Raw genomic sequence first — 27,375 nt, 5'->3', positions numbered from 1 at the left:
ATCTCATCCTCTGTCATCCCCTTCTCCTCCTGCCCCCAAATCCCTCCCAGCATCAGGGTCTTTTCCAATGAGTCAACTCTTTGCCTGAGGTGGCCAAAGTATTGGAGTTTCAGCTTCAGCAACAGTCCTTCCAATGAACACCCAGGACTGATCTCCTTTAGGATGAACTGGTTGGATCTCCTTGCAGTCAAAGTTATTAGTAATACATGTGCAAATTAAAACTACAATGAGATCCCACTACAGAGTAAAAAATGAAATGGCTTAAGTAATGAAGGCAAACAATACTAAATGCTTCTGAGAATGTGGAGGAACTGGAACTCTTATAAATAGCTGGTAGCAAAATAAAATGGTTCCCAAATAAAATGGTCCAGCTATCCTGAACAACAGTTTTATAGGCTCTTAAATGATTAAATATATAAAACAAGTAACTCAGCACTTCCACACATAAGTATCTACCCACAATAAATGGAAGACACGTGAAATTTCATAGCAGTGTTATTCATATTAGCTAAAAACTCAAAATAATCCAAATGCCCATCACTTAATGAATAATTATGTAAATTACAATATATTCATAAAATACAAGGCTACTTAGCTAAAATGGAATAAATGAATAAACTACATTTATGAAAAAGGCATAATAGACTCAAAACATTTTGTTAAGTGAAGGGGGCCAGACACAAAGGACTATGTGTAGTATGATTTCATACATGTGATGATTCTAAAAAGACAAAACCATAGAGACAGAAAGCAGGTTATCTGGTTGCATAGAGCTGAGGATGGGAGTAGGGACTGACTGTGAAAGATCAGGAGGGATCTTTTGCAAAGGCCTTTTGGAAAGATCTTTTGGAAGTATTCTAGAAGTGGATGTGATGATGGTTGAATAAAATAAACTTAAATATTTATTATAAGTCATTAAACTGTACCTATTAGGTGGGTGAATTTTATGGTATATAAATTGTACCTCAGTTAAATAAATTATTGTGGAGTCCCAAAAGCTTTTTGTTAACTGGGCTCCTTTTTTTTTTTTTTTAAATGTCAGACCATGCCATATCCCCTGGAGAAGGGAATAGCAACCCACTCCAGTATTCTCGCCTGGAAAATTCCATGAACAGAGGAGCCTTTTGGGCTACAGTCCATGGGTTTGCAAAGAGTCAGACACGACAGAGACTAACACATACACACACACACACGCTGTATTAGAAATTAAACCTAAAAATAACTAAATATTTATTTACTAATTTAAAATAACATCTATAGAACCACCTAGGCCACAGGACAAATATTCTTTAAATATTATTTTAAATATAATTTTGACCTCACAGACTCCCACAGTTCTCATAACCACACTTTGAGAACCTATGAAATAAGGACGTATTTCCTGTGAAGTCGGGATAGGGAAGGGAATGATCCAGAGGTGGACTGCCTGGGCCCCTGGACAAGAGGCCTGAACCTTGTTGCTTGATTTTCTGGGCCCTGCAAGCTAAGGATCCACGGTGGTACTCCTGCACTCCTCCCGAGGCCCTGTAGCTATATGGGCGAGAGAGCCAGCATTTTTGGCCACTTCACTCTTTCCACCACAGACTATAAAAGGCAACAGTAGCAAGGTCACAGTGTGCTTCCAGCCTGTGCTTTCCAATAAGATTCTTTTTAAACTATCCTTCCTTGTACAACCTAAAAGTATCACCTGTAATAGACGTAGACTCAGTCAGAGATTCTCAAATTATGGTCCTGGAAACAGCACCAAATTATGGTCCTGGAAGCAGCACTGGTCCTGGAACAGCATCTTGTGAGCAATGCAAACTCGCCTCTCATTAGATATGCAAACTCACCTCTCATTAGATATGCAAACTCTGTGAAGCTTTGTGGCTGAAGACTAGCAGCCTGTGGTCCACGAAGCCCTGCAGGTGATTCTGATGTACCTACTAGGCTACGTCAGCCTTGACGATTAACATCAAACCGGCCTAGCATCCCTTCTCAGAAAGGAAGCAGCATAGCTGGGAAGGGCAGCTTCTCTTCCTCGCTCTCGTCTCCTTGCCTTCCTGAACGTGGACAGGGGGCAGAGACAGAGAATCAGTTCCTGGTGCTGGGGACAGACAAAATCAGGCAACAGCGGTTCCTTGAGAAGAAGCACCAACTGAAAGGTGAGAAATGTGAGTTGTATAAAACAAGACTGCCTTGCTTTTGGTTAGTGTTTGTCTTTCCTTGTAGTTTTCATTGAGCTTTTAAGAAAGCCTGTAAATTAAAGTTTCAGCCTCCTCTCTGATCCTTGTTTGAATAAAAATGAAACCAGGATCATATTATGTGGAACACCACCACCCGTGGTCCCCTCAATGGGGGTTACCCAGAAAATCTTCAAAGAAGTGGAGTTGTGGTGAGAGCTGCTCTCTGCACCTGGAGACTGCCCTCTGGATGCCTTAGTGGTTCTGAGTTTGCTTCCATTAATGAAGGAGGCTTCATTACAGTTCATTCTAAGGTCTGTGGATACCGCAGAGACAGCCATTTACATCCTCTTTCCTAATACAGTCTTGCACTCATATTTTTGCTACTTGCAAATTTGTAAAGTATCAAATAACAAAAATAAACTACTTTAACTCATAATACATAAATAGCATCTATTAGTGATTTTGTTAATGTTTGTTAATATTTTTGGTATGAGTATTTTCTTTATTTTAATTTTGTGTTTCATTGGAGAAAGTTTTAGTAAAAAAATTAGCCAACAAAATTTACTGAGATGGACTGGTAAGGTTGCCTTCACATATATTGAAATAAGGATTGAGGGGAAGATAAATAGAAAAGATCCTCATGGTGTGAAATCAGTTATAGGGTTGATATCCTTCTTGGGAAAAATTCTGAAGCACATTATCAGTTCAGTTCAGTTGCTCAGTCATGTCCGACTCTTTGCGACCGCATGAACTGCAGCATGCCAGGCCTCCCTGTCCATCACCAACTTCCAGAGTCCACCCAAACTCATGTCCATTGTGTTGGTGATGCCATCCAACCATCTCATTCTCCATCATCCCCTTCTCCTCCTGCCCTCAATCTTTCCCAGCATCAGGGTCTTTTCAAATGAGTCAGCTCTTTGCATCAGGTGGCCAAAGTATTGGAGCTTCAGCTTCAACATCAGTCCTTCCAATAAACACCCAAGCACATATTCTAGGGATTAAATAATGTTTTATTTTATTTTTTCATTTATTTTTATTAGTTGGAGGCTAATTACTTTATAATATTATAGTGATTTTTGCCATACATTGACATGAATCAGCCATGGATTTACATGTGTTCCCCATCCCAATCCCCCCTCCTGCCTCCCTCCCCATCCCATCCCTCTGGGTCTTCCCAGTGCACCAGCCCTGAGCACTTGTCTCATGCATCCAACCTGGGCTGGTGATCTGTTTCACCCTTGATAGTATACTCGTTTCAATGCTGTTCTCTCAGGTCATCCCACCCTCGCCTTCTCCCACAGAGTCCCAAAGTCTGTTCTGTACATCTGTGTCTCTTTCTCTGTTTTGCATATTGGGTTATTGTTACCATCTTTTTAAATTCCATATATATCTGTTAGTATACTGTATTGGTCTTTATCCTTCTGGCTTACTTCACTCTGTATAATGGGCTCCAGTTTCATCCATCTCATTAGAACTGATTCAAATGAATTCTTTTTAATGGCTGAGTAATATTCCATTGTGTATATATATCATAGCTTCCTTATCTATTCGTCTGCTGATGGGCATCTAGGTTGCTTCCATGTCCTGGCAATTATAAACAGTGCTGCAATGAACATTGGGGTGCAAGTGTCTCTTTCAAATATAGTTTCCTTGGTGTGTATGCCCAGGAGTGGGATTGCTGGGTCATATGGCAGTTCTATTTCCAGTTTTTTAAGAAATCTCCACACTGTTCTCCATAGCAGCTGTACTAGTTTGCATTCCCACCAACAGTGTAAGAGGGTTCCCTTTTCTCCACACCTCTCCAGCATTTATTGCTTATAGACTTTTGGATAGCAGCCATCCTAACTGGCGTGTAATGGTACCTCATCGTGGTTTTGATTTGCGTTTGATTTGCATTTTGATAATGAGTGATGTTGAGCATCTTTTCATATGTTTGTTAGCCATCTGTATGTCTTCTTTGGAGAAATGTCTGTTTAGTTCTTTGGTCCATTTTTTTGATTGAGTCATTTATTTTTCTGGAATTGAGCTGCAGGAGCTGCTTGTATATTTTTGAGATTAATCCTTTGTCTGTTGCTTCGTTTGCTATTATTTTCTCCCATTCTGAAGGCTGTCTTTTCACCTTGCTTATAGTTTCCTTTGTTGTGCAAAAGCTTTTAAGTTTAATTAGGTCCCATTTGTGTATTTTTGCTTTTATTTCCAATATTCTGGGAGGTGGGTCATAGAGGATCCTGCTGTGATTTATGTCGGAGAGTGTTTTGCCTATGTTCTCCTCTAGGAGTTTTATAGTTTCTGGTCTTACATTTAGATCTTTAATCCATTTTGAGTTTGTTTTTTTGTATGGTGTTATAAGGTGTTCTAGTTTCATTCTTTTACAAGTGGTTGACCAGTTTTCCCAGCACCACTTGTTAAAGAGGTTGTCTTTTTTCCATTGTATATCTAAATAATGTTTTTTTTTTTTTTCTTTTTTTTTAGTCGTCTCTGACTCTTTGCAACCCCATGGACTGTAACCCTGCCAGGCTCCTCTGTCCATGGAATTTTCCAGGCAAGAATACTGGAGTGGGTTGCCATTTCCTTCTCCACTAAATAATGTTTTTAAATGTCTGATATTCCCACCTTTCCAAAAGATTTTGTCATCTTTGAGGGGACTCTTGTCTCTGAAGAAAAATAGCCTGGTGGGCTATAATCCATGGGCTCACAGAGTCGGACACAACTGAGCGACCAAGTACAGCACAAGATCCTCTTTTCCCCAAAGACCCAACTCAACCCACAATCAGAATTCAGCTTTCCTTTTTCTTGATGAGACCCATAGTCCATCAATCATCCCTGAATACAGGAACTTAGAACCCTGAGTGTGGAAAACAAATGAAATCTCCAACCTGGATTATAAACACAGATATATCTGTTTTCCTACATCATTCTTCTATAATAAATTTTAGAAGTTTCAAAAATCTTTTAAATGCTTTTCCTGAACTCAGCTACCCTTTGATGAGGTTGTTTTCCTTTCATCAACTACCATCTCAAATTTGGTTTTTCTTTTCTCTGTTGCTTTATTTTTATTAGCTTTTCCTTAAGCCTCTCTACTTTTCTTCCAATTCTTACATTTTTGTCTTTCTTGTGACTGTGCTCCCTCTCTCTTTTGTTGTCATTTTATACTTGATAATAGTAGCAATTAACTCTTCTACAAGGCGCTGATCCAATTACCCCTCTTTGAAATAGGTACCTGGTTTGTTTTGCAAATGGAGATATAGAATCTTCTCAAGACAGCAGGGTCTAGAGAACAATGGGTCTAACTCAGCAATTTAACTTCAGAATCTGTACTCTTAACCACAGACCACAGTGGTCTCTAATGTCTTTTTCACTTTGGGTGTTAAACTGCAGAAGCTGTAATGTTCTTTATCTTTCTGGCTTACTTCACTCTGTATAAGGGGCTCCAGCTTCATCCATCTCATTAGGACTGGTTCAAATGAATTCTTTTTAATGGCTGAGTAATATTCCATGGTGTATATGTACCACAGCTTCCTTATCCATTCATCTGCTGATGGGCATCTAGGTTGCTTCCATGTCCTGGCTATTATAAACAGTGGTGTGATGAACATTGGGGTACACGTGTCTCTTTCAGATCTGGTTTCCTCAGTGTGTATGCCCAGAAGTGGGATTGCTGGGTCATATGGCAGTTCTATTTCCAGTTTTTTAAGAAATCTCCACACTGTTCTCCATAGCGGCTGTACTAGTTTGCATTCCCACCAATAGTGTAAGAGGGTTCCCTTTTCTCCACACCTCTCCAGCATTTATTGCTTGTAGACTTTTGGATAGCAGCCATCCTGACTGGCGTGTAATGGTACCTCATTGTGGGTTTGATTTGCATTTCTCTAATAATGAGTGATGTTGAGCATCTTTTCATGTGTTTGTTAGCATTACAGCATACTAACACATATATATGGAATTTAGAAAGATGATAACGATAACCCTATATGCAAAACAGAAAAAGAGACACAGAAATACAGAACAGACTTTTGAACTCTGTGGGAGAATGTGAGGGTGGGATATTTCAAAAGAACAGCGTGTATACTATCTATGGTGAAAGAGATCACCAGCCTAGGTGGGATGCATGAGACAAGTGCTCCGGCCTGGTGCACTGGGAAGACCCAGAGGAATCGGGTGGAGAGGGAGGTGGGAGCGGGGATCGGGATGGGGAATACGTGTAAATCCATGGCTGATTCATATCAATGTATGACAAAACCCACTGAAATGTTGTGAAGTAATTAGCCCCCAACTAATAAAAAAATAAATAAATAAAAAAATAAAAAAAATAAAAAGAGCTTGTGTACTAGGGAAAAAAAAAAAACAAAAACTGCAGAAGCTTCATGCCAACTTCTTGAAATGGGAGTTTTCTACCACCAAGAATTGGAGAAGGAAATGGCTACCCACTCCAAGTATTCTTGCCTGGGAAATCCCATGCACAGAGGAGCCTAGTGGGCTATAGCCCGTGGGGTCACAAAAGAGTTGGACACAACTCAGCAACTAAACATTAACCACCGAGAATAGTTTTGAAATGTGCAGAAAATTTTGCCTGTTGCCTCCTTTATCAGTATCTCTTATTCTCTACAACTTTGCTGATATTGCCCAAGGACTATCTTTCTCTTGGGTTTATCAATTAAAACAAGGGCAGTTTACTTTGGACCAGGCACTGTTTGAACCCCTTTTTCTCTATAACTGCCAGCAAGGTCACTGTAACCCTTTTACACAACTTTCTCTACAATTACTTTTTTTTTTTTTTTGTACTGCTTTCTCTAAGTGCCTCTCGACTCCCGGTATCTCTTTTGTTTCACTCTCATCTCTGATCCTTTGGACTTATATTTTCTTCTTCTTCTCTTCCTATGATATAATACCCCAAATCCCTTGTCCTGTAAGTCACGACCTCCTCACATGCTTGTGGAATCAGTCAGAACAGAACCTTCACTCCAGTTTCTTGAAGTCACATCATAGGAAAAAAAAACTGAACATTCTGGAAAGCTTCACCTTTTGCCATCTCCTCTTTAGGATCCTACGTATTTACTGCTGGTTCTCAGGTAAGAACTGGCGGCCCTGATTCCTCATTCTGGGATTTTTTAGATGATCAGCACACTTTATGTTATGAGAGCGAACAGCAAGAGCAGAGCCCTGGCACGAGGTTTTTGCTGAGGTCTGGGTCAGACAGGGGATGGAGGAGAAGGGAGAGGATTGCAGGGTGGCTTTGTCAAACATCCTGGTTCGGTAGGACCAGAGTAGAGATACACATAGTAACATGGTCAAAACAGTGTGGCAAGGACGGGGCCTGTTCCTTCACAGCAGTATGGTAATACAGACACTAGATTTTAGGAGAGATGCCACGTCTCAGAGACCGCAGTGGAAATTTCCACAGCCCAGAAGAGTGGGGAGGTCAGAAGCACTCGCCTGACTGGCCCTCAGAGTATGGGAGACACAGAGACGGTGTGAACAGAGCAGTCTCTAAAGATGGGGCCACGTTTCAAGCTCTGCAGGCCGCACTGACTGGGAAGGTCCAGGGGATGGTCAGCTACGGGTTTTGAACATCTGTCTGTTACAGGCAGGATATGCCACTCTCTCCTCAGGAAGACGCACATGGACAGAAGTCCACAGGGCCTGTCTTTTTATTTTTTTATCATTTTATTTACTTATTTCTGTCTGTGCCGTGTCTTCGTTGCAGTGTGTGGCTTCGTAGTGCGGTGGCTTCTCTTGCTGTGGAGCATGAATTCCAGTAGTTTTGGCGCATGGGCTCAGGAGTTGCTGTTCCCCAGGTCCAGAGCCCAGCTTCCACTGTTGTGGCACCTGGCCTTCGTTGCTCCTTGGCATGTGGGATCTTCCCGGACCAGGGATTGAACCTGTGTCTCCCACATTGGCAAGCAGGTTCTTTTACCACTGAGCTCCCAGGGAAGCCCCAAGACCTGTATTGATGAGACTTTCTAGTGAAATATGGAGACATCAGAAGGGGCTTCCTGCTGAAGAGAGGTTCTGACCTTCTTCACTCCATTGGCCTGGAATTACTAAGTCTGTTCCTGGTGCCCTGTGAGGAGAGGAACATCTCTCCCATTCAGTATTGTGCTTATCTGTATCAGTATGCCTTTTACTGTGTTGTATTCAGAGTGACTGTCCAGTTGACACCAAACCCTTAAAGGACCCTCCTAAATAAAAAATATTTATTGTGCCAAATTTCCAGAGAGCTAGAGAACCATTTAATAGAAACCTGGAGCTTGAAAGGTAGATCTATAAAAGACTCATTGAATCCAGGGCCTTCACTCTCTGGATCCAGATCCCTGAGGTCAACTTATCAGGAAGAGCAGATATAGCAAGACTTATTCCTCCCCTCCTCATTCCGAAAGAGACTCAACAATATCCCATTTCCCATTCTTTTCCTACAATGTAACTTCAGTCCTGCTCACAATTGAGGTGTCCCATCCCTTTGAATCTGGGTAGGGTTATGACCACAACAGGTGAGATACTCTGAGTTGCACAATTCCTCTTGACAATATTGGGATGGAAATAACTAGGAAACTGACTACCAGGCTGTGAGGAAGCCCATGAAGCTACGTGAATGATTAGGTGGAGATATTCTGGGCAACAGCCCCAGCAGAGGCAACCCAGATGGTGTCATCTGCCAGACTTGTGAGTGAGGTCTTTCGTGTTTCTAGTACATGTTCAGCTTCCAAGAGAATGACTACTAGGTGGGTCTATAGACCCAAGAGACTCAGGATACCCGGGAGTCTTCCAGAGCTGCTCTTCTTAAATGATCCTCATTTGTCTTTAGTCTAACATGAGATGAGGATTATGCTTCAGGTCTTCAAGTATCAATTAAAACTCCTACCTTGTGTGAAATCAAATTGTATGCATATTCCCATTTTCCTAAGTCACTTTAGTCATTGACCATAGGTCCCTTTGGATAAGGACTGGGTCATCTCTACAGTACATACTTGTCATGATGTCACAGAGAACTTACTCCTAGGGAGTGGTCACCTTATCAATCAAGGAGCTCTAAGTCTGAAAATAATCTCAGTCTGGAAAGAAGGATGATTAATTACAGAAAAAAACCCCTCTGCCTCCTGATAATGCTTTCTTGATTTCTTCTGTTTATATCTTACAGCAGTATTCTGGGCTGCTCTTGTGTCTCTTCTGCCCCTGGGGGTGCTATTCATTTTATTAACTATCTCTGCAATTCCATGTGGCTCAAGTCATCTTGGTTCCTGCTTAACCCTTGCTAGTCATTACACAGATGCAGTCTGCTGGCATCTGGCAGTTAAATACCCTATCATCTGATTGAGATCAGTAGCCAAGCTCTGTAAATACTTTTATCACCATGCCAATGCTGGAGAGGACAGCTACCATTGAACTTCATCCTGAAGCTAGATCTCTCTCAGCAGCACGTTTGTGACAATCTGGGTGGATAGTGTATCCTCTTGGCTTTATAGATAAACACAATGCTGTGACTGATCTTCTGATTTCATAACATATTCACTTCAACATGAAAATGCCCTTTTGCTTTTAAATTCTGCCCTGTCCCATCTTACACAGCAATTTTTGCATTTCATTGTTAAGCATGGACCATCATTTTTCCAGACTTGTAGGAGCCTGCAAGCATCAAATGTGCCCCATCTTCTAATGTCCTTGTCAGACTGTTATATTCTGTATTCTGAGGAAGTGTCCCCAGACCAGTAAACTCTCTCTTATTCTGTTTTATATCCCAGCCCCTTGATCAAGTATTTCAAAATCTAGTCCTAAGGGAACTCACAATCTCTGCCAGTGCACACTGGATAATTCTCCCAGCTTCTTTGGGATACAGTCCCTTAATTCTCAGTTAGACCCAATGTCTTCATGGTTAGGTTTTGCTGAGGATTAAAGAAGCCAGGAGAGAATCTGAAGGGCTCCCTCCCTATTGACTCTTAGGGGAGAAACCTCTACTGTGTCTACATAGCAGTTCCAGGTTTAATAGGAAGAGTGAGATACCTCTGTAATCTCTGTGGATACAGAGAAGTCTTATCTTCTGTCTTGCCAGTCTATTCGGTTCATTTGGATAAATACATTGGAGTGAAATGAATCTGCCTGCAATGCAGGAGACCCAGGTTTGATCCCTGGATCAGGAAGATCCCCAGGAGAAGGGAATGGCAACCCACTCTCCAGTACGCTTGCCTGGAGAACTCCATGGACAGAGGAGCCTAGTGTGTTAATTTCTTTCATGGATTGTGCTTTTGGTGTTTTATCTGGAGAAAGGCTATTCTTTCTCGGTGAAGTGCTGATCAAAGTGAAAGTGAAAGTCGCTCAGTCGTGTCCGACTCTTTGCGACCTCATGGACTATACAGTCCATGGAATTCTCCAGGCCAGAATACTGGAGTAGGTAGCCTTTCCCTTCTCCAGGGGATCTTCCCAACCCAGGGATGGAACCCAGGTCTCCCCCATTGCAGGTGGATTCTTTACCAGCTGAGCCACAAGGGAAGCCCAAGAATACTGGCTACCATTACACTTGTAAAAAAAAAATCAGCTGACTATATCTCTGCAGGTCTCTACTTTCAGTTTAGTTCTAATAATCACTATGTCTTTCCTTTTCCCAATACTGTGTGTGTTTTAGTACTATAGAATTCTACTAACTTTTAAAATCAAGTAATGTGAGTATTCTGATTTTATTTCTTAGGATTGTTTTGGCTATTCTATTTGTTTGGTAGGCCATAATACATTTTAACAGAGTAGGCAATGGCAACCCACTCCAGTACTTTTGCCTGGAGAATCGCACAGATGGAGGAGCCTGGTAGGCTACAGTCCATGGGGTCTCTAAGAGTCGGACATGACTGAGCGACTTCACTTTGACTTTTTACTTTCATGCACTGGAGAAGGAAATGGCAACCCACTCCAGTGTTCTTGCCTGGAGAATCCCAGGGACAGAGAAGCCTGTTGGTCTGCTGTCTATGGGGTCACACAGAGTCAGACACGACTGACGTGACTTAGCAGCAATACATTTTAAAACCAGTTTGTATATACCATAAAATTTTTCTAGAGTTTTATTAGAGATTACATTAAATTTATAGATCATACAGAGGAAGATTGCCATTTTAATAGTATTAAATTGTCCAATGTATAAACATGATATAATTCTCCATTTATCTAGATCTTAAGTCTTTTCTTCCATTGATATTCTATTAAAATTATAACTAGTTATTTCATTTTTTTGGCATGCACATGTGCCAAGTCACTTTACTTGTATCCAACTCTTTGTGACCCTATAGACATAGCCCCCCAGGCTTCTCTGTCCATGGGATTCTCCAGGCAAGAATACTAAAGTAGGTTGCCACATGCTCCTCTAGGGGATCTTCTTGACCCAGGGATTGACTCTGCGTCTCTTGTGTCTCCTGCATTAGCAGACATGTTCTTTACCACTAGTGCCACCTTCATTTTCTTAAAATTTAATAATTGTGTTCAGACATAATTGACAGAAAATAAACTCTACGTACTTAAAATGTACAATTTGACAATCTTTTGATACATGTATACACTTACAAATCCTCCATCAAAATCAAGATAATGAACATAAACATTATGTTTATGCATAATGCATAACATAATGCAAACAATGCATTACCTGCGAAAGTTTCCTTTGCCCTTTTCTTTAAGTTGTAGTGTAAGAACACTTAACATGAGATCTACTAGTTTAACACCTTTTTAATGATACAATACAATATCATTAACTATAGGTACAATGTTGTTTATAAAATCTCTAGAACTTATTGCATTTGGCTAATTCATTTTTTGAAGTTATTATAAATGTAAGGTTTTTAAAAATTCAAATACAGATTTTTCATACATGTATGAGGAATTAAAATCAATTTTTATATATTGACCCTTTGTTTTCTGACCTTGATAAATTTGCTTATTACTTCCAGGATGTTTTTTAGTAGATTCTTTGGGATTTTCTACACTCATAGCCTATCATCTATGAATATACGTAGTTAGCTTAAAATATTGTTGTTGAGTCACTAGCTCATGTCCGACTCTTTTGCGACCCCAAGGACTGTAGCCTGCCAGGCTCCTCTGTCCATGCGATTTCCCAGGCAAGAATGTGGAACGGGTTGCCATTTCCTTCTTCAGGGAATTTTCCTGACCCAAGGATCAGGAAAATGCATCTCCTCCTTTGCAGGCAGTTTCTTTACCACTGAGCCACCAGGGAAGCCCCGTTCAAAATATACCTCTTTAAATAATCTTTGTCCACTTTCAGTAATACTATATTGCTTTTCATTTAATGTAAAATCCATATAATATTTCCAATTCCTCTTTTCTATTTCTTGTGTCATTTTTGTCATAAGTTTCATAAACATATGGTACATTGTTAACTATTGCTTTAAATAGTAAGTTAAAGAAATAAAAATATAAGAGCTTATGTTTTGCCTGTATTCAATTTCCAGTGTCATTTGTTTTTTGTGAGTAGATCAATTTTCTTCTTAGTATCATATGCTTTTAAATCAAGAGCTTCTTTGTGTATTTCTTGTAGATTAGACCTGATAGCACTGGATTCCCTCAAGTTTTCTTTCTTCTTTGTGAAAAATTCTAGTGTTTTACTTTTGAAGTATATTTTCACTAGCTATGAGAATTTTGGGTTAATACTTGTTTTCTTTCAGCAATCTAAAGATGTCACTTAATTGTTTTCTTGTTTGCATGTTTTCTGCTATAATTTTTATCTTTATTTTTCTGTGCATAATCTTTATTTTTATTTTTCCTATTTCTGTGGCTCCTTAATGAATTTCTCTTTGTAAAAAAAAAAAAAAAAAAAGAATTTCTCTTTGTTATTGGTTTTTATTCAGTTTCAATATAACTTGCCTAGTTGTGTTTTTGTTTGCTTATTTGTTTTGTATTTTCCTGTTTGATAGTCTCTGAATATCACAGATCTGTTTTATTGTGACTGACACTAATTTTGGAAGAGCCTCTACCATTATTTCTTTAAATGCTTCTTTTGCCCTGTTGGGTTTCCCTGGTGGCTCAGCTGGTAAAGAATCTGCCTGCAGTGTGGGAGACCTGGGTTTGACCCCTGGGTTGAGAAGATCCCCTGGAGAAGGAAAGGTTACCCACTCCAGTATTCTGGCCTGGAGAATTCCATGGACTGTATGTATAGCCCATGGGGTCGCAAAGAGTCGGACATGACTGAGTGACTTTCACTTCACTTTGCCCCATTATATCTTCATTTTCTTTCTGGAAATCTAATCACACAGATGTTAAACAATGTTAAACAACATTTAATGTTGTCTTACTGCTCTTTGATGCTCTGTTCTGTTGTAACATTTTACCCTTGGATTTTGTGTTTAGTTTTTGTATTTTACACTGACATACTGCCGTGCTCACTGATAATTTTCTTACTTGTATTTCACCTACTTCTGAACCCAAACATAAAATTCTCTGCATATGTTATATCTAGCCTATCTGCTTGTCTTATACTTTTCATCTGTCTCCTGAAATTACCTTTCTTGCATGTTGTCAATATTTTTTTAATAAAAGTCTTTAATATACTAATCATAGTTATTATTTTTTAATTAATTTATTTATTTTAATTGGAGGCTAATTACTTTACAATATTGTAGTGGTTTTTTTTCCATACAATGACATGAATCCTCCATGGGTGTACCCCACCTCCCTCCCCACCCCATCCCTCTGGGTCATCCCAGTGCACCAGCCCTGAGCACCCTGTCTCATGCATCAAACCTGGATTGGCGATCCGTTTCACATATGATAATATACATGTTTCAATGCTATGCTCTCAAATCATCCCACCCTCGCCTTCTCCTACAGAGTCCAAAAGTCTGTTCTTTACATCCGTGTCTCTTTTGCTGTCTCACATATAGGGTCATCATTACTATCTTCGTTATCTTAGTAGTTCTAATATCTGTTTTATATCTAAGTCTGGTTCTGATGATTGCTTTGTATGTTTAGACTAAATTTTTCTTGCCTTATGACATGCCTCATGATTTTTGTTGAACCCCTGACATATTATATATGGCCGTAGATACTGTATGGTTCTTTTTGTATGCGGTGGTAAACACAAACTTTCTTCTGCTAGGATTTTAAGTTTAGAGATTTGTGTTAATTTAGTCTGGAATTGGCCTCTCCAGAATTAGGTAACTATTGTTCAATGCCATTGTCAAAAACTGTTTCTTTCTATGTTTTTGTTATGCTTAGACTATTGGCTTTTCTCTTCAGGCTGGCTCATGCTGTGGTCACAAAATGGCTATGCAAGTGGGCATTATATCTGCAAAATGTCCAGAAACAGAAAAAGCCATCTGTTTATTCCATGCATTTCCTCTGGAACAAGAAAATTTTTCCTAAAATTGTCCTAGGAGTTTTAGTGTCTTATTTCATTGGCCAGGATTGGAACAAATACCTAGTGCTAACCAATCAGAGAGAGTAAAAAAGGGGAAAATTGTGATAGTTTTGGACACAATGTGACCCGCTGCCTAGGAATGAGCCCAGAACCTCTGATTTCTTTGTCTTTGAAAAAGAGATAACATATGTGGAAAACACTGGATTTCCAATAGGGAAATGAGAAGTAGTGCTGGAGGCCAATGATGGAAAATAATAATGCATTTTACTGGTCTGTAGGACTCTCTTTTCCTCACCATCCTCAAAACACGGGCTGTCCTCCTACAGTACATATGTGCATTAGCGAGAGAAAGCTTAAGCTCAGCTCACATGCCAAGGGTAAACACAGTCCTTTCCTTTTGTTTCCTTAGAAACATGGCATCTGCCTCGGCACAGTGTCTCCCCAGTGAGATCATCTGCCCCATCTGCCAGGACACGTTCACAGACCCTGCCACCATTAGGTGCGGGCACCGATTCTGCACTCCCTGCCTCTGTCTCTTATGGGAAGATGCCCCAACAGTTACTTGCTGTCCTGTGTGCAAGGCGGTGTCTCCGAAAATGGACCTCAAGAGCATTATTCTTGCTAAGAAACATATTCATTCTACTGGAAACTCAGTTGTCTGCCAGTTACCTGGCTCTGCCAAGCAGATGTGTAGGACACACCAAGTGATAAAGCTCTACTTCTGTGAAGCCGACAAAAGCCTGCTGTGTCTGTTCTGCTCTTGTTCTGCACAGCATGCCACTCACGAACACCATTCAATAATGCAGGTTGCAGAGCACTACAGGGTAAGTAATATCTCTGACTGCACTTTAAAATGTGGAGGACCCTGTATCTGATAGGCACTGAGGATAATTGGTTAATAACCATTATCATTTTATGCTATTAACAAATACAATTTCTGAACACCATGTGCCAGGCACTATTCTGAAATCTAGAGATAAAGCAGTGAAGAAACTAGGTAACATCCTTGCTCTCCTGATGTTTAAATTCTGTTGGGCTGAGAGGAATGATTATGAAATTGATGAAGATTAGGATGGTGGTATTTCAGAAGTAATGTGGTAGATGGGCTTCCCTGGTGGCTCAGACCGTTAAGAATCTGCCTGCAATACAGGAGACCTGGGGTTGATCCCTGGGTCAGGAAGATCCCCCGGAGAAGGGAAGAGCTACCCAATCTAATACTCTTGCCTGGAGAATCCCATGGACAGAGGAACCTGGTGGGCTACAGTCCATGGGGTTGCAAAGAGTCAGATACAACTGAGCCACTAAGCATGCACACAATGTGGGAGATAAATATCTAGTTTCAGTAAGAGTCATTGGCTACTATAAACATGATTATAATGAGCCCGTTATAACTACAGCAGATTTAGAAACACTGGCCAACATTTTCTAACAGTGCCACAGGAAAACTGAGGGCTAATATTTCACAATTAAATATAAAGCAAGAGACCTCACAGAATGAATTAAAAGGTATTCCTTCCTCTTCTATTATTTTAGAAGAGTTGGAGAAAGGTTAGTGTTGATTTTTCTTTAAATGATTGGTGCATTTCATCAGTGAAACCATCTGATTCTGGGCTTCTCTTTGTTGGAAAATTTTTCATTATCGATTCAATTCTTTACTACATATGGGTCTGTTCACATTTCTTCTTGAGTTAATTTTGGTAATTTGTGTCTTTCTAGGAATTTGTTCATGTTGAATGCATAATGTGAAAAAAACAAAACAAAAGCAAGATTCACTTCTGAAAATTGACAAGGTTATTATAAATTCAATGCTAGATTCCTCAGATAATGGATTACATTTTTCAAATTTAGACATTCTATCTTTGCTTGATCTCCTCAGATTTAGGAGTTAGTATTCCAAAGGAAAATCACTGACCTCTCTGCTCTCTTTACTGTTTGTCCCATGTTCATCCCTTTATATCTTCTTTTAGGTATCTGAAATGTACTAACTTTGCTTTTCTAGTGCTCCAAATTATAGTTATTTTGCAGGAGCACCTTCTGATGCAAATGAAGTCTATTTGGAAAAAGAAACAGGAAAATCAACAAAATATAAAAAAAGTGACCAACATATTCAGAGCATGGGAGGTAAGTCACAGACCCTGAATCCCTTGAAGCCAGTTTGGAACAAATATCCTGGTAACTTACGGTGGAAGAACTTGAATTAAATCATAATGTCGCCTGAGAGGGTGATCAGAGAGAGCTGCATATGGAAAAACATGACCTTCAACGTATGATTTCATGTTGAATGACCCCAATAAGTAACTAAAAATTTTTTCCTGATTTTCTTGATAAAGCAATATCTACCACTAATATTTCAGCAGAGACAAGAAAATGTAGTATCACAAAACAAAATGCAATGGTCACTCAGATGGAGGTAAAAAAAGAGTTCTGTAGGAGCTTAACAAACTTTGAATGTTAAGCTTCTCAAACAAATAAAAATCATCCTGAAGCTAATGTTTTAGTAGAACCTGTAAATTCATAACATAGAGACCTAAGGTACAAGAAAGCTAAATATGAGAAAAAATCATGGAATTATCTGGGGCATGTAGATAGCTCCTATTAATTAGTATACAGGCTGTGAGGTAGGCAGTGAGAGACATGGCCGGCAAGGTAATTATAGCCATGGCAAGATGCCAAGCTAAGGATTTGGGGTTTTATTATTTATTGATTCACATTTATGAACGGAGAACCTGAAACTAAAGAAGTTTAACTACATTTTCATTTTCAAAGAACTCAGTCACTTCTAAAGAAGACATATCTGCAGGCTATTTTACAGAATATTTCTGTAAATATTCTGTATGTAGTACTGTAAAAATACTGGGCAATAACAAAATTACCCTGATCATTTAGGATGGCTTTCGTAATGAACCATTCTTTCATAGGAGGGCATGTGATGTATTGCTCACTGTTCTAGGTCCACAGAGAGATATGGGAATGAGCAAAAAGGAACAAAGCAATGACTTCAGTAGGATATAATCTTGTAAGAGGAGTCACATAACAAATAAAGAAGAATAACATTTATAATACATCACATTTGTAAAGTTCTTGGAAGAAAATTAAAGCATATATATATATAAATAGTACAGGTTTGGGGGATGTATGCTGGCCAGAGAACACCCATCGTGACGATTACATCCGGGTAGAGATCTACAAGATTACAAAGGTAGTGAGCCAGAAGCTCTCTGAGAACACATCCTTCAGGAGCACAGAAGACAGAAGCTATGGTCTGAAAGTCTGGGTCCCCCCCAATTCAAATGTTGAATTCTAACCCCCAAAATGATAGTGTTAGGAGGTTTGGCCTTTGGAAAGTGATTAGGTCATTAGGAAAGAATCCTTCTTAATGGGATTCTTATAAACGAAGCCCTAAACAAAAAAAAAGCAGCTTAGTAGAGACTTGCCCCTTCTGCCATGTGAGGACACAACCAGAGAATGGCTATCTAGCCAAGGCATAGAAGAAACCTAAATGTTCATTGACAGATGAGCTGATAAAGAAAATGTAGTATATTTATACAATGAAATACTGCTCAGCCATGAAAAAGAATGAAATAGTGCCCTTTGCAGTAGTAGCATGAATGGATCTAGAGATTATCATACTAAGGGAAGTAAATCAGAGAAAGGAAAATATCATATGCTATCACTTACATATGGAATCTAAAAGAATGATACAATTACACTTATTTACAGACCAGAAATAGGCCAAGAGTCACAGAAAACAAGCCTATGGTTATCAAAGGGGAAAGTGAGGGGAGGGACAAATTAGGAGTTTGGGATTAACATATATAAACTATTCTACATAAAAATAGATAAACAACAAGGACCTACTTTATAGCACAGGGGACTATCAGTTCAGTTCAGTCGCTCAGTCATGTCCAACTCTTTGCGACCCACAGACTGCAGCATGCCAGGCTTCCCTGTCCATCACCAACTCCCAGAACTTGCTCAAACTCACATCCATCTCATCCTCTGTCATCCCCTTCTCCTTCCACCTTCAATCTTTCCCAGCATCGGTGTCTTTTCTAATGAGTTGGCTCTTTGTATCAGATGACCAAAATTTTGGAGCTTTAGCATCAGCCCTTCCAATGAATATTCAGGGCTGATTTCCTTCAGGATGGACTGGTTGGATCTCCTTCTGTCCAAGGGACTATCAAGAGTCTTCTCCAACACCACAGTTCAAAAGCATCAACTCTTCAGCACTCAGCAGGGAACTACAATCAATATCTTGTAATAACCTATAGTGAAAAAGAGTTAGAAAAAAGAATATAGCTATACACATGTATATGGATAACTGAATCACTTTACAGTATACCTGAAACTAACACAATATTGAAAATCAATAATACTTCAACAAAAAATACATGCATATGGTAAAAAAAGAAAACCAAGTATGTGAATGTGCTTTGTAAAGTGGAGTATATTTTAATTATTATTAAGTGGGAAAAAAAAGATGCCTATTTAAGAGGTGGGCTCTCACTGTACACCAAACCTGCTGGCACTAACCTTGTATTTCTTACCTTATTGAACAGTGAGAAGTAAATGTCTGTTATTTATAAGCACTCAGTCTTTAGTACTTTTGTTATAGTAGTCCAAATGAACTAAGACAAGCATTCTATATATAACACATAGACAACAGATGATAAGGGAAGAATAAAACCATCCAAATACGTGATCTAATTAATCCAATGTCACTGCAGGGTTTTATAAATCTACGACTGGTGATGATACGAGCTGAATACCCTAAAGTGTGTCAGTATCTCCAGGAAGAAAAACAAAAACATTTAGAGATGTTGGCAATTGAAGGCACAGTTATTTTTCAGCGACTCCATAGAAACGTAGCCAGAATGATTCATATGGGGAAACTCCTGAGAAAAATATATGAGGAACTGAAGGAAATGTGCCTTAAAGCAGATGTGGACATGCTCCAGGTAAGGACTAAGGAAGGATGTTGGGTGCAGAACAGCAACCTGCTTGGAAAGCACTTATATCATTTGACATTATATCCTCTTTGACTTCCGTTATTTTTCTGACTCCAAAGTCCAGATTCTGACTCTTCTACCTCTGTGATGGCAGGTTTTGTTCCTCCAGCATAACCTGGAGACAAAACATCAGTTTTGCCTTCTACGGAAGAAGGAGGGCTATGTGGAAAGATTCAAGTAACAGAGACAGGAAAAAAATCTCCCAAACCTTCTTATATCCATCTACCATACAGTTGCCCTTCCAACTCTACAGGTTTTGCATCTGGGGACTCAACAAACCACTGATGGAAAATATTTTTAAAGAAAATTCAGAAATTTCAAAAAAGAAAAACTTGAATTTACCAATGCTGACAATGATTTACATAGCATTTACATTATATTAGATCTTATAAGTAATCTTGTTATTTAGTCACTAAGTCATGTCCAGCTCTTTTCGACCCCATGACCTATAGCCTGCCAGGCTTCTCTGTTCAGGCAAGAAAACTGGCTGTTCATTGTTCAGTTGCTAAGTTGTATCCGACTCTTTGCGACCCTGTGGATGGCAGCACTCCAGGCTTCCCTGTCTTTCACTAACTCCCGGAGAATACTGGAGTGGGTTGCCACTTCCTTCCCCAGAGGATCTTCTCAACTCAGGGATCTAACCCTTGTCTCCAGCTGGGCAGGTACATTTTTTTACCACTGAGCCACCTGGGAAGCCTTTAAATAATCTAGAGATGCTTAAAGTATACAGGAATGTGTATACATTATATGGATATACTGTGCCATTGTATATAGGAATTTGAACACCTGATGGATTTTAGTATCCAAGGGGGATCTTAGAATGAATTCCCCTCATATGATGAGGGATGACTGTGTTAAACAGATAATTTATATTTGCACTTGATAATACGTGTAACATGTAACCGTAGGGTGCATTCATCCTTTCTATTGTGAAATTCGAGATTTGGAGTCCACACACCAAAGAACTTTGGGGAAACCCCTGTGAATACTTCTGTATATCAAGACAAAGAACAGTCATTTATGCACCCTAAGAACATTTGACTTTCAGTTTTGTCAAGATTATGATCTTGTCAAGTGTATGTAAATGTGAGACTGGATTTCATATTTATAAGGAGAAGAGAAATGACAAATGATTTTATCCAAGGAAGAAAACTGGAAATAATCAATTTCCCAGTATAATCTCATATCCTCAAACTAGACTTAACAGGAGAGTTTGTGCTGAAAACTAAGCCTTCCTCTCTTTTTCTTTATAGGGTGTGGAAGACACAATGAAAAGGTAAGTTTGCCCCTCTATTTAAATCATGATAATTGTGACAGTGATCAGGCTATTTCTGCTAAGATGAACCCTCCCTTTCAATGAGAAGTTTCTTTCTCTCTGTATTTATTCCTTCCTTCTCTAATAGTCTGCCAGGTTTTATATAGTCTACCCTTTGATGACAGTATGTTTGAGAGGAGCGCAGTTTCTATTGCAAGGCTTTCTGTAGAAGTTGCAAAAAGACGATTTTTCCTGCCCCTAATTTCCAAATCCTAGTTATCCAAGGATTATTCCTAGTCATCCATGGGAAAGGCAGATAAACTCAGAGAAAGAGTAGGTAGAAGGATGCTGAGAAAAGGAGTGAGGTAGAATTCATCAAGAAAGAACATACAATAGTGCTGACGTTTCATATGTATTAAATGGCAAGTTCCAATAATTTTCCGCCTATTAGATTTTAGGAATTAAATGAGAATTGCTGTGTGGATCTCCTAGGGGAGCTAGAAGGAAGGAAACAGACACAGTTTTGATTGAGGCGTCACATTCTACTAGGTTTGATATGTCAAAAGCAAGGAAGCAGATTATAAAATATAATAGCAACTGCGGTGTTCCTCCACCTGAGCAGTTAAATTCATACCCTTTAAAGGTAATTATGAGGATTCTGTTGAAGCATCATCAGTGGGTTGCTAATGACACCTTTGGGCCTTTCTCTTTACAGGAGTCAGTTAATGCAGCTGTACATTCCCCAGCCTTTGGAGCCACAGCTCAGTACATGGACCATCACTGGGATGTTGGAAAGGCTTAACAGCTTCCGAGGTGAGAGGCGGCACTCTGCGTGAAGGCAATCACATTTCCTACATGAGTAGATAACACATTGATGATATCTCTTCATCACTCTGTCTGTTCTTTGTAGAGAACAGGGGAGCAGGTACATATGCAAACCCTTATAACTTATTTATTTTATTGCTAATTATCAGTTAGAAAAGTTAACTGAAGCCTGTCAAAAACAATCGAATATGACACATAGTTTTTTATATAGCTACTTGCAGTGAGTTAAAATAATAATAAAAAGAACACTTTGACTTATAAAAATGCATATCCATTCAGTGTATTTATGTGGATATTGAGATTCCTAGAATCACCTTAATGCTGTTATTTAAATTTTTACCTGAATATTAAAGGTAATGATTGTATGTGAAAAATCACAAGCCTTTCATAAAGCTTGAAAACAATCCTTAATTCATTGTGTAGAGGCCTCCCTGAGACAAATGCAATTGGAGGTGAGCCCAGTGGACAAAGGAGAAGCTGGACTAAGATGGGATGAGTTGGATTCTGATTTAGCAGAGACTCCATTAGAAATTCTGAGAGAAATCACTGCAAAAAAAGAGCACATATAGATATTTGGTTTATTTTATTTTTACTTCCTTAAATGTTAAGCCCTTATAGCCTAGGCAATGTGATCCCTATTTAGGACTAAAAATAGCAACAATGTCATATGAAATATATATTTATTATGATTATTTTTAATTTTGTGATGATTGATTAATGAGATGACTTAAGGGCCATTTTGCTATTTTCTTGACATCTATGAATGGACTCCCAAATTTTTGGTGAGGTAGTGAAAATAAGCCAAGAGTCTGACATCCTTATCTTTATGTATTCTCAAAGTTTTCCTTTCTTCAGTTGTACAATTAGAGATTTTCTGGCTCTTTAGATAGATAAGAAGCCCTTCCTGTTCTTTCTATGTATTTCCAGCACACACTCTGTATAAAAGGGTGTGGTGACACAGGGTTTCTAATATCTGTGATTAAAGGGTTCTGGAACTAGCCAGTATTGCCACACTCGTGGGAGCTAATTGTTACAAGCTCCAGAATTTTAGAAGCAATTACTTAAGGATTGGCACCTTGAAACTGGTCATGGTGGGTTGAAATATTCCCAGCAAATAAGACAAATCAGTTTTGCTTCGTTTCAGAGATTTGGTTGCTAAACATTTGTCACAACACCACTGCACTTATATGTTCCTCAGAACTTGAAACTGCTGTTCCCTGACTTCATTGCTTTCGTTTTACTGAAGTGTATATTACGTTGGATGGTAAAATAAGAAACTGTCACGCGCCTCTGATTGAAGCCCTGAGATGTCTACAATGCAGTCCTGTCCATCGAGATGTGCCTTGGGACCCAGCACGTCCAGAGAACACTCCTACATGGGGTGCTCAGACCTTCACCACTGGCAAACACTACTGGGAGGTGAATGTGGGCAACTCCTGTGATTGGGTTATAGGACTCTGCAAGGAGTCCTGGACAGGCAGGAGTGATATGCTGCTGACCTCTGAGGACATTTTTCTACTTCTGTGTGTCAGGAAGGATGGCCATTTCAGTCTCTTTTCTACCTTCCCGTTCTTACCCCACTATATTCAAAGACCCCAGGGCTACATAGGGGTGTTTCTAGATTATGAATGTGGTATGATAAGCTTTATTAATGTTGCCAGAGGTTCCCTCATCTGTAATTTCCTCTCACGATCTTTCTCTTTCCCTCTCAGACCTTTCATTTGGTGTGGACCCAAATGATCAGGAACAGGCCACAAACCTGACCAAGGTTTTGGTAATTCTAGTAGCTGAGGGGGCTCCTATCCTGGTGACTTCTAGAATGGGGAAAATCAATTATAACTTCACTGTGTTTAACTGCATTTTACCTTTAGGACTTACAATGGCTGTATCATTTTTTAAAGCGGTGGTAATGTTAATGATGTCCATTTGTCTTTTATATTTTATTTAAATAAAAGCAATCACTTTTATTTTATTGGGTAGGATATAGGCACTTTTCATTTGCCATCTGAACTTGCTAGAGATCAAAGAACACATGGGTGTGGAAACCCAGTCAAATGCATGAATGCAAAGCACAGAGGATTCTTCTTCCAGAGAATCCTTGTCAAAACTCAAGGGCAGCATAGAACTTTCCTCTCCTTCCACTCATCTGGCTAAATTCTATTCCCCCTTTAATCCTCGCTTTACTTAAGTAAAGTAGATCAATTATAATATGACCTCAAGAACAGCTTATTCTTTCCCTTTGCAAAGCTCACAGTAGATTTTGGATCTTCTTTTGTAGTGGTCAGACTGCAAAAAAGGAAGGACGATATCCATCCTCTTCATAACCACATTCCAGGGACAAAACACCAGGTTAAGGATATGAAAGACATCTGAAAAATATTTGAACAAATGAATATGTAGGAAAAACATTGAAAGCAAAGGCTATATAACCAAAAACATTTACTATCGTGTAGACACAGTCAGTAGCTCAAGAAGTGATGAGAAACATTAAAGAAGTGAATTAAGTTATTGTCCAGGTTCGTGGCTCAGAAATTCATTTTAATGGGCAAGATATAGATTTAGTGTATGATTTGATTCCCTCAGTGTTGCTCTTAGTAGTTCTCAATGATGAACAGATTTTCAGGAATACATACATATTTTTACCAGAGCAATAGAAGTACAGCTAATAAGGCTTAGCTGCTTGGAATCTGCAGTATTTTCAAGGAAGACACACAGAGTGAAAATCCTCTGAATATATATTTTCAAGGATGGACAATGAACTTTATTTCTCACATATACAAAACATCCAAGCTGTCAACAAATTTCATCTCAAAGAGTGTTACTGACTTAGAGATTAAAACTTTGCAAAATAATCAGACATTGAAATCCATCTCTTTGGGGATGTATTGCCCAACATAATGACTCTAGTTAACACTGTTGTATGATGGATAAGAAAGCTGCTAAAAGAGTAGATTCTAAGAGATCTTATCATAAAGAATGTTTTTTCTTTTTTCTTCTATTTTCATATATATATATATATGAAGTGGAGTGTGAAAGTGTTAGTCACTCTATAGTCTGACTCTGACTGATTCCGTCAGTTGTATCCAACTCTTTCTGACCCCATGTACTGTAGCCTCTGTCCATGGAATTCTCCAGACAAGAATACTGGAGTGGGTAACCATTTCCTCCCGGGGATCTTCCCAACCCAGGGACAGAACTGGAATCTCCTGCATGGCAGGCAGATTCTTTACTGGCTGAGCCAGCAGGGAAGCCCATATATACACATATAAATATTTCTCTTCCCACTCTTCTTTCTTCCATCTCTGCATCTTTTGTTCACTCTCTTTACAGAGAAAGTGGCTTAGGGAATAATCTCCGCATTAAATGTATTTCTATGAGGTTGTAGCTGAAAATAAACTTTAATTAGAGTTTCAAGTATTTGCTTAGGGATTACTTAAAGCAATCTAATAATGCCCAGGTGGCACTCAGTTCAGTTCAGTCGATCAGTCCTGTCTGACTTTTTGCAACCCCATGAACCGCAGCACGCCATGCCTCCCTGTCCACCACCAACTCCCGGAGTTTACTCAAACTCATATCCATTGAGTCGCTGATGCCATCCAACCACCTCATCCTCTGTCCTCCCTTTCTCCTCCTGCCTTCAATCTTTCCCAGCATCAGGGTCTTTTCCAATGAGTCAGTTCTTTGCACCAGGTGGCCAAAGTACTGGAATTTCAGCTTCAACATCAATCCTTCCAAAGAATGTTCAGGACTGATCTCCTTTAGGATGGACTGGCTGGATCTCCTTGCAGTCCCAGGGACTCTCAAGAGTCTTCTCCAACACCACAGTTCAAAAGCAGCATTTCTTAGGCGCTCTGCTTTCTTTTTGGTACAACTCTCACATCCATACGTGACTACTGGAAAAACCATAGCTTTGACTAGACCGACCTTTGCGGGCAGGTGGCGCTAGTGGTAAAGAAACCGCGAGCCAGTGCAGGAGAAGGAGATGAGGGTTCATCCCTGGAGGAGGGCGCAGCAACTCGAGTATTTTTGCCTGAGAATCCCAAGAACAGAGGAGCCTAGCGGGCGACAGCCTATAGAGTCCCAAAGAGTTGGACACGACTGAAGTGACTTAGCACACACGCACAATGCCGTTATTTTTGGAAGGGATCCAAAAATTGTTGCATACCTAAACTTTTTAGATTGATTCTGGCACCGGCCAAAATGGGATAAATTGCCAATAGTATGTCTTATGTACAGATAACTGAAAACTCAGAATCGACTATAAACAGTAACTGTGTGAGGACTGCGAAAAATTAAAAGTGGAAAGTGAAATGAGAGAAGTTAAAACTGGAATCATTACCCACAATGGAGTTGGATTTTGTGGAACTGTTTTTCCGCTTCTCTTTGCGGGCATTGACTGAAAGGAAGGGAGACAGCGCTCTCTGGTCTGCACAACTTGAGCATGCAGCAAAAGGTCACACACAGACGCCCGCTGTCTGGTCAGAGAACCTCCAGGGCAGGCCTCCCGGCTCCCAGCGGCCCCCGCCGGCCTCAGGTCCCTTTAGGAGGCGGGCGCGCCCCGCCACCGGCCTCTCCGCTCCTCCCGGAGCGTCGCGCCGCCCCAGGGCTCGGTAAGCGTCGCGGCCGCTGTCTGAGTCCCGGCGCCGTGAGGTCCCCGCTGAGCCGGCTCGGTCTACTGTGCTCGGCCGAGTCCGCCATGCGCCCCGTGACTGCTGCAGCCGCTCTGGCCGCCTCCCTTCCCCGCACCCGGAAGAATTTACTAGGTTGTCGGTCACCTATGCACGCATGCGCAAACGTCTGTGCTCCTTGACTGCCGTCGTGGCCTTCTCTCGGTGACCCCATGGAGTGTAGCCTCCCAGGCTCCTCTGTCCATGGGATTCTCCGGGCAAGAGTACTGGACAGGGTAGTCATTCCCTCCTCCAGGGGATCTTCCCCACCCAGGGATCCAACCCAGGTCTCCTGCATTGCAGGCAGATTCTTTACCATCTGAGTCACCAGGGAAACCCCAAACCACCTATTCTTCAATTTAAAAAGAAGGGGAACATTTTCTTTCGCAATACAGTTGTTCAGGGGCCCAGTCGTTTGGGACTCTTTGCAACCCCATGGATGGCAGTACGCCAGCCCCCTGTCCCCCACCGTCTTCTGGAGTTTGCCCATTCGTGATCATTCATGGTGATGCCGTCTAGCCATCTCATGCTCTGACGCCCTCTTCTCCTTCTGCCCTCAATCTTTCCCAGCATCAGGGACTTTCAGAGTGAGTCGCCTATTTGCATCAGGTGACCAAAATGCTGGAGCTTCAGCATCAGTATTTCCAACAAGGATTCAGGGTTAATATCTCTTAAGATTGACTGGTTTGATCTCCTTGCTGTCCAAGGGACTCTCAGGGATCTTCTCCAGCACCACAGTTGGAAGGCGTCAATTCAGTAATACAGTAATAATCAATTAACAATACAGCAGACAGTATCAAAAAACTGTTTAGATCTTTCAGAATTCAAAGATATTGCTGGCCGTGTCCACACCTCAAATTTCTCACATTGTTAAACAGCTTGGTATTGTGACTGGTTATTTCTTAACTGAAGGAACTTGCCACTGTGGCAAAAGCAGAATATTCCAGTCAAAGTCAGATTTTGAATTATTATAAAGGTTTCCTAACTAAGAGTCATCCCCCTCTCCAACGGTTCTCCTCCTGTATAAAAACACAAAACAAAATAAAAATACGGTTTTGTTGTTGGTGTTAGTTTCCTCCAAATAGCTTGGACTTCCACAGTTTGATTCATC

General features: G+C 40.2%; 1 protein-coding gene and 1 long non-coding RNA gene across 3 annotated transcripts; one reads left to right on the top strand and one right to left on the bottom strand.

The window, feature by feature from the left end:
• The first annotated feature begins 14,490 nt into the window (after positions 1–14,490).
• On the top strand, positions 14,491–23,399 carry LOC133040596 (tripartite motif-containing protein 77-like). Its single transcript, XM_061120507.1, has 6 exons — positions 14,491–15,332; positions 16,534–16,629; positions 19,236–19,466; positions 20,771–20,793; positions 21,488–21,585; positions 22,844–23,399. The coding sequence occupies exons 1-6, from the start codon at positions 14,877–14,879 to the stop codon at positions 23,335–23,337; spliced, it is 1,398 nt and encodes a 465-aa protein (XP_060976490.1). The 5' UTR covers positions 14,491–14,876; the 3' UTR covers positions 23,338–23,399.
• On the bottom strand, positions 15,396–26,323 carry LOC133040599 (uncharacterized). 2 transcript variants are annotated; one of them, XR_009689015.1, is made up of 4 exons: positions 25,937–26,323; positions 23,812–23,966; positions 21,407–22,143; positions 15,396–18,773 (listed from the first exon to the last, which is right to left on the bottom strand). It is a non-coding gene; the product is annotated as an uncharacterized LOC133040599 (long non-coding RNA). The 2 variants fall into 2 exon arrangements; XR_009689014.1 differs by having other exon boundaries at positions 25,941–26,323.
• Positions 26,324–27,375: the final 1,052 nt, after the last annotated feature.

The sequence above is a fragment of the Dama dama genome, chromosome 2 (assembly GCF_033118175.1).
Source record: "Dama dama isolate Ldn47 chromosome 2, ASM3311817v1, whole genome shotgun sequence".
In the NCBI taxonomy this organism is placed as follows: domain Eukaryota; kingdom Metazoa; phylum Chordata; class Mammalia; order Artiodactyla; family Cervidae; genus Dama; species Dama dama.
The sequence above is the reverse complement of the archived record's forward strand: the minus strand, read 5'-3'. Positions and strand labels throughout refer to the sequence as shown.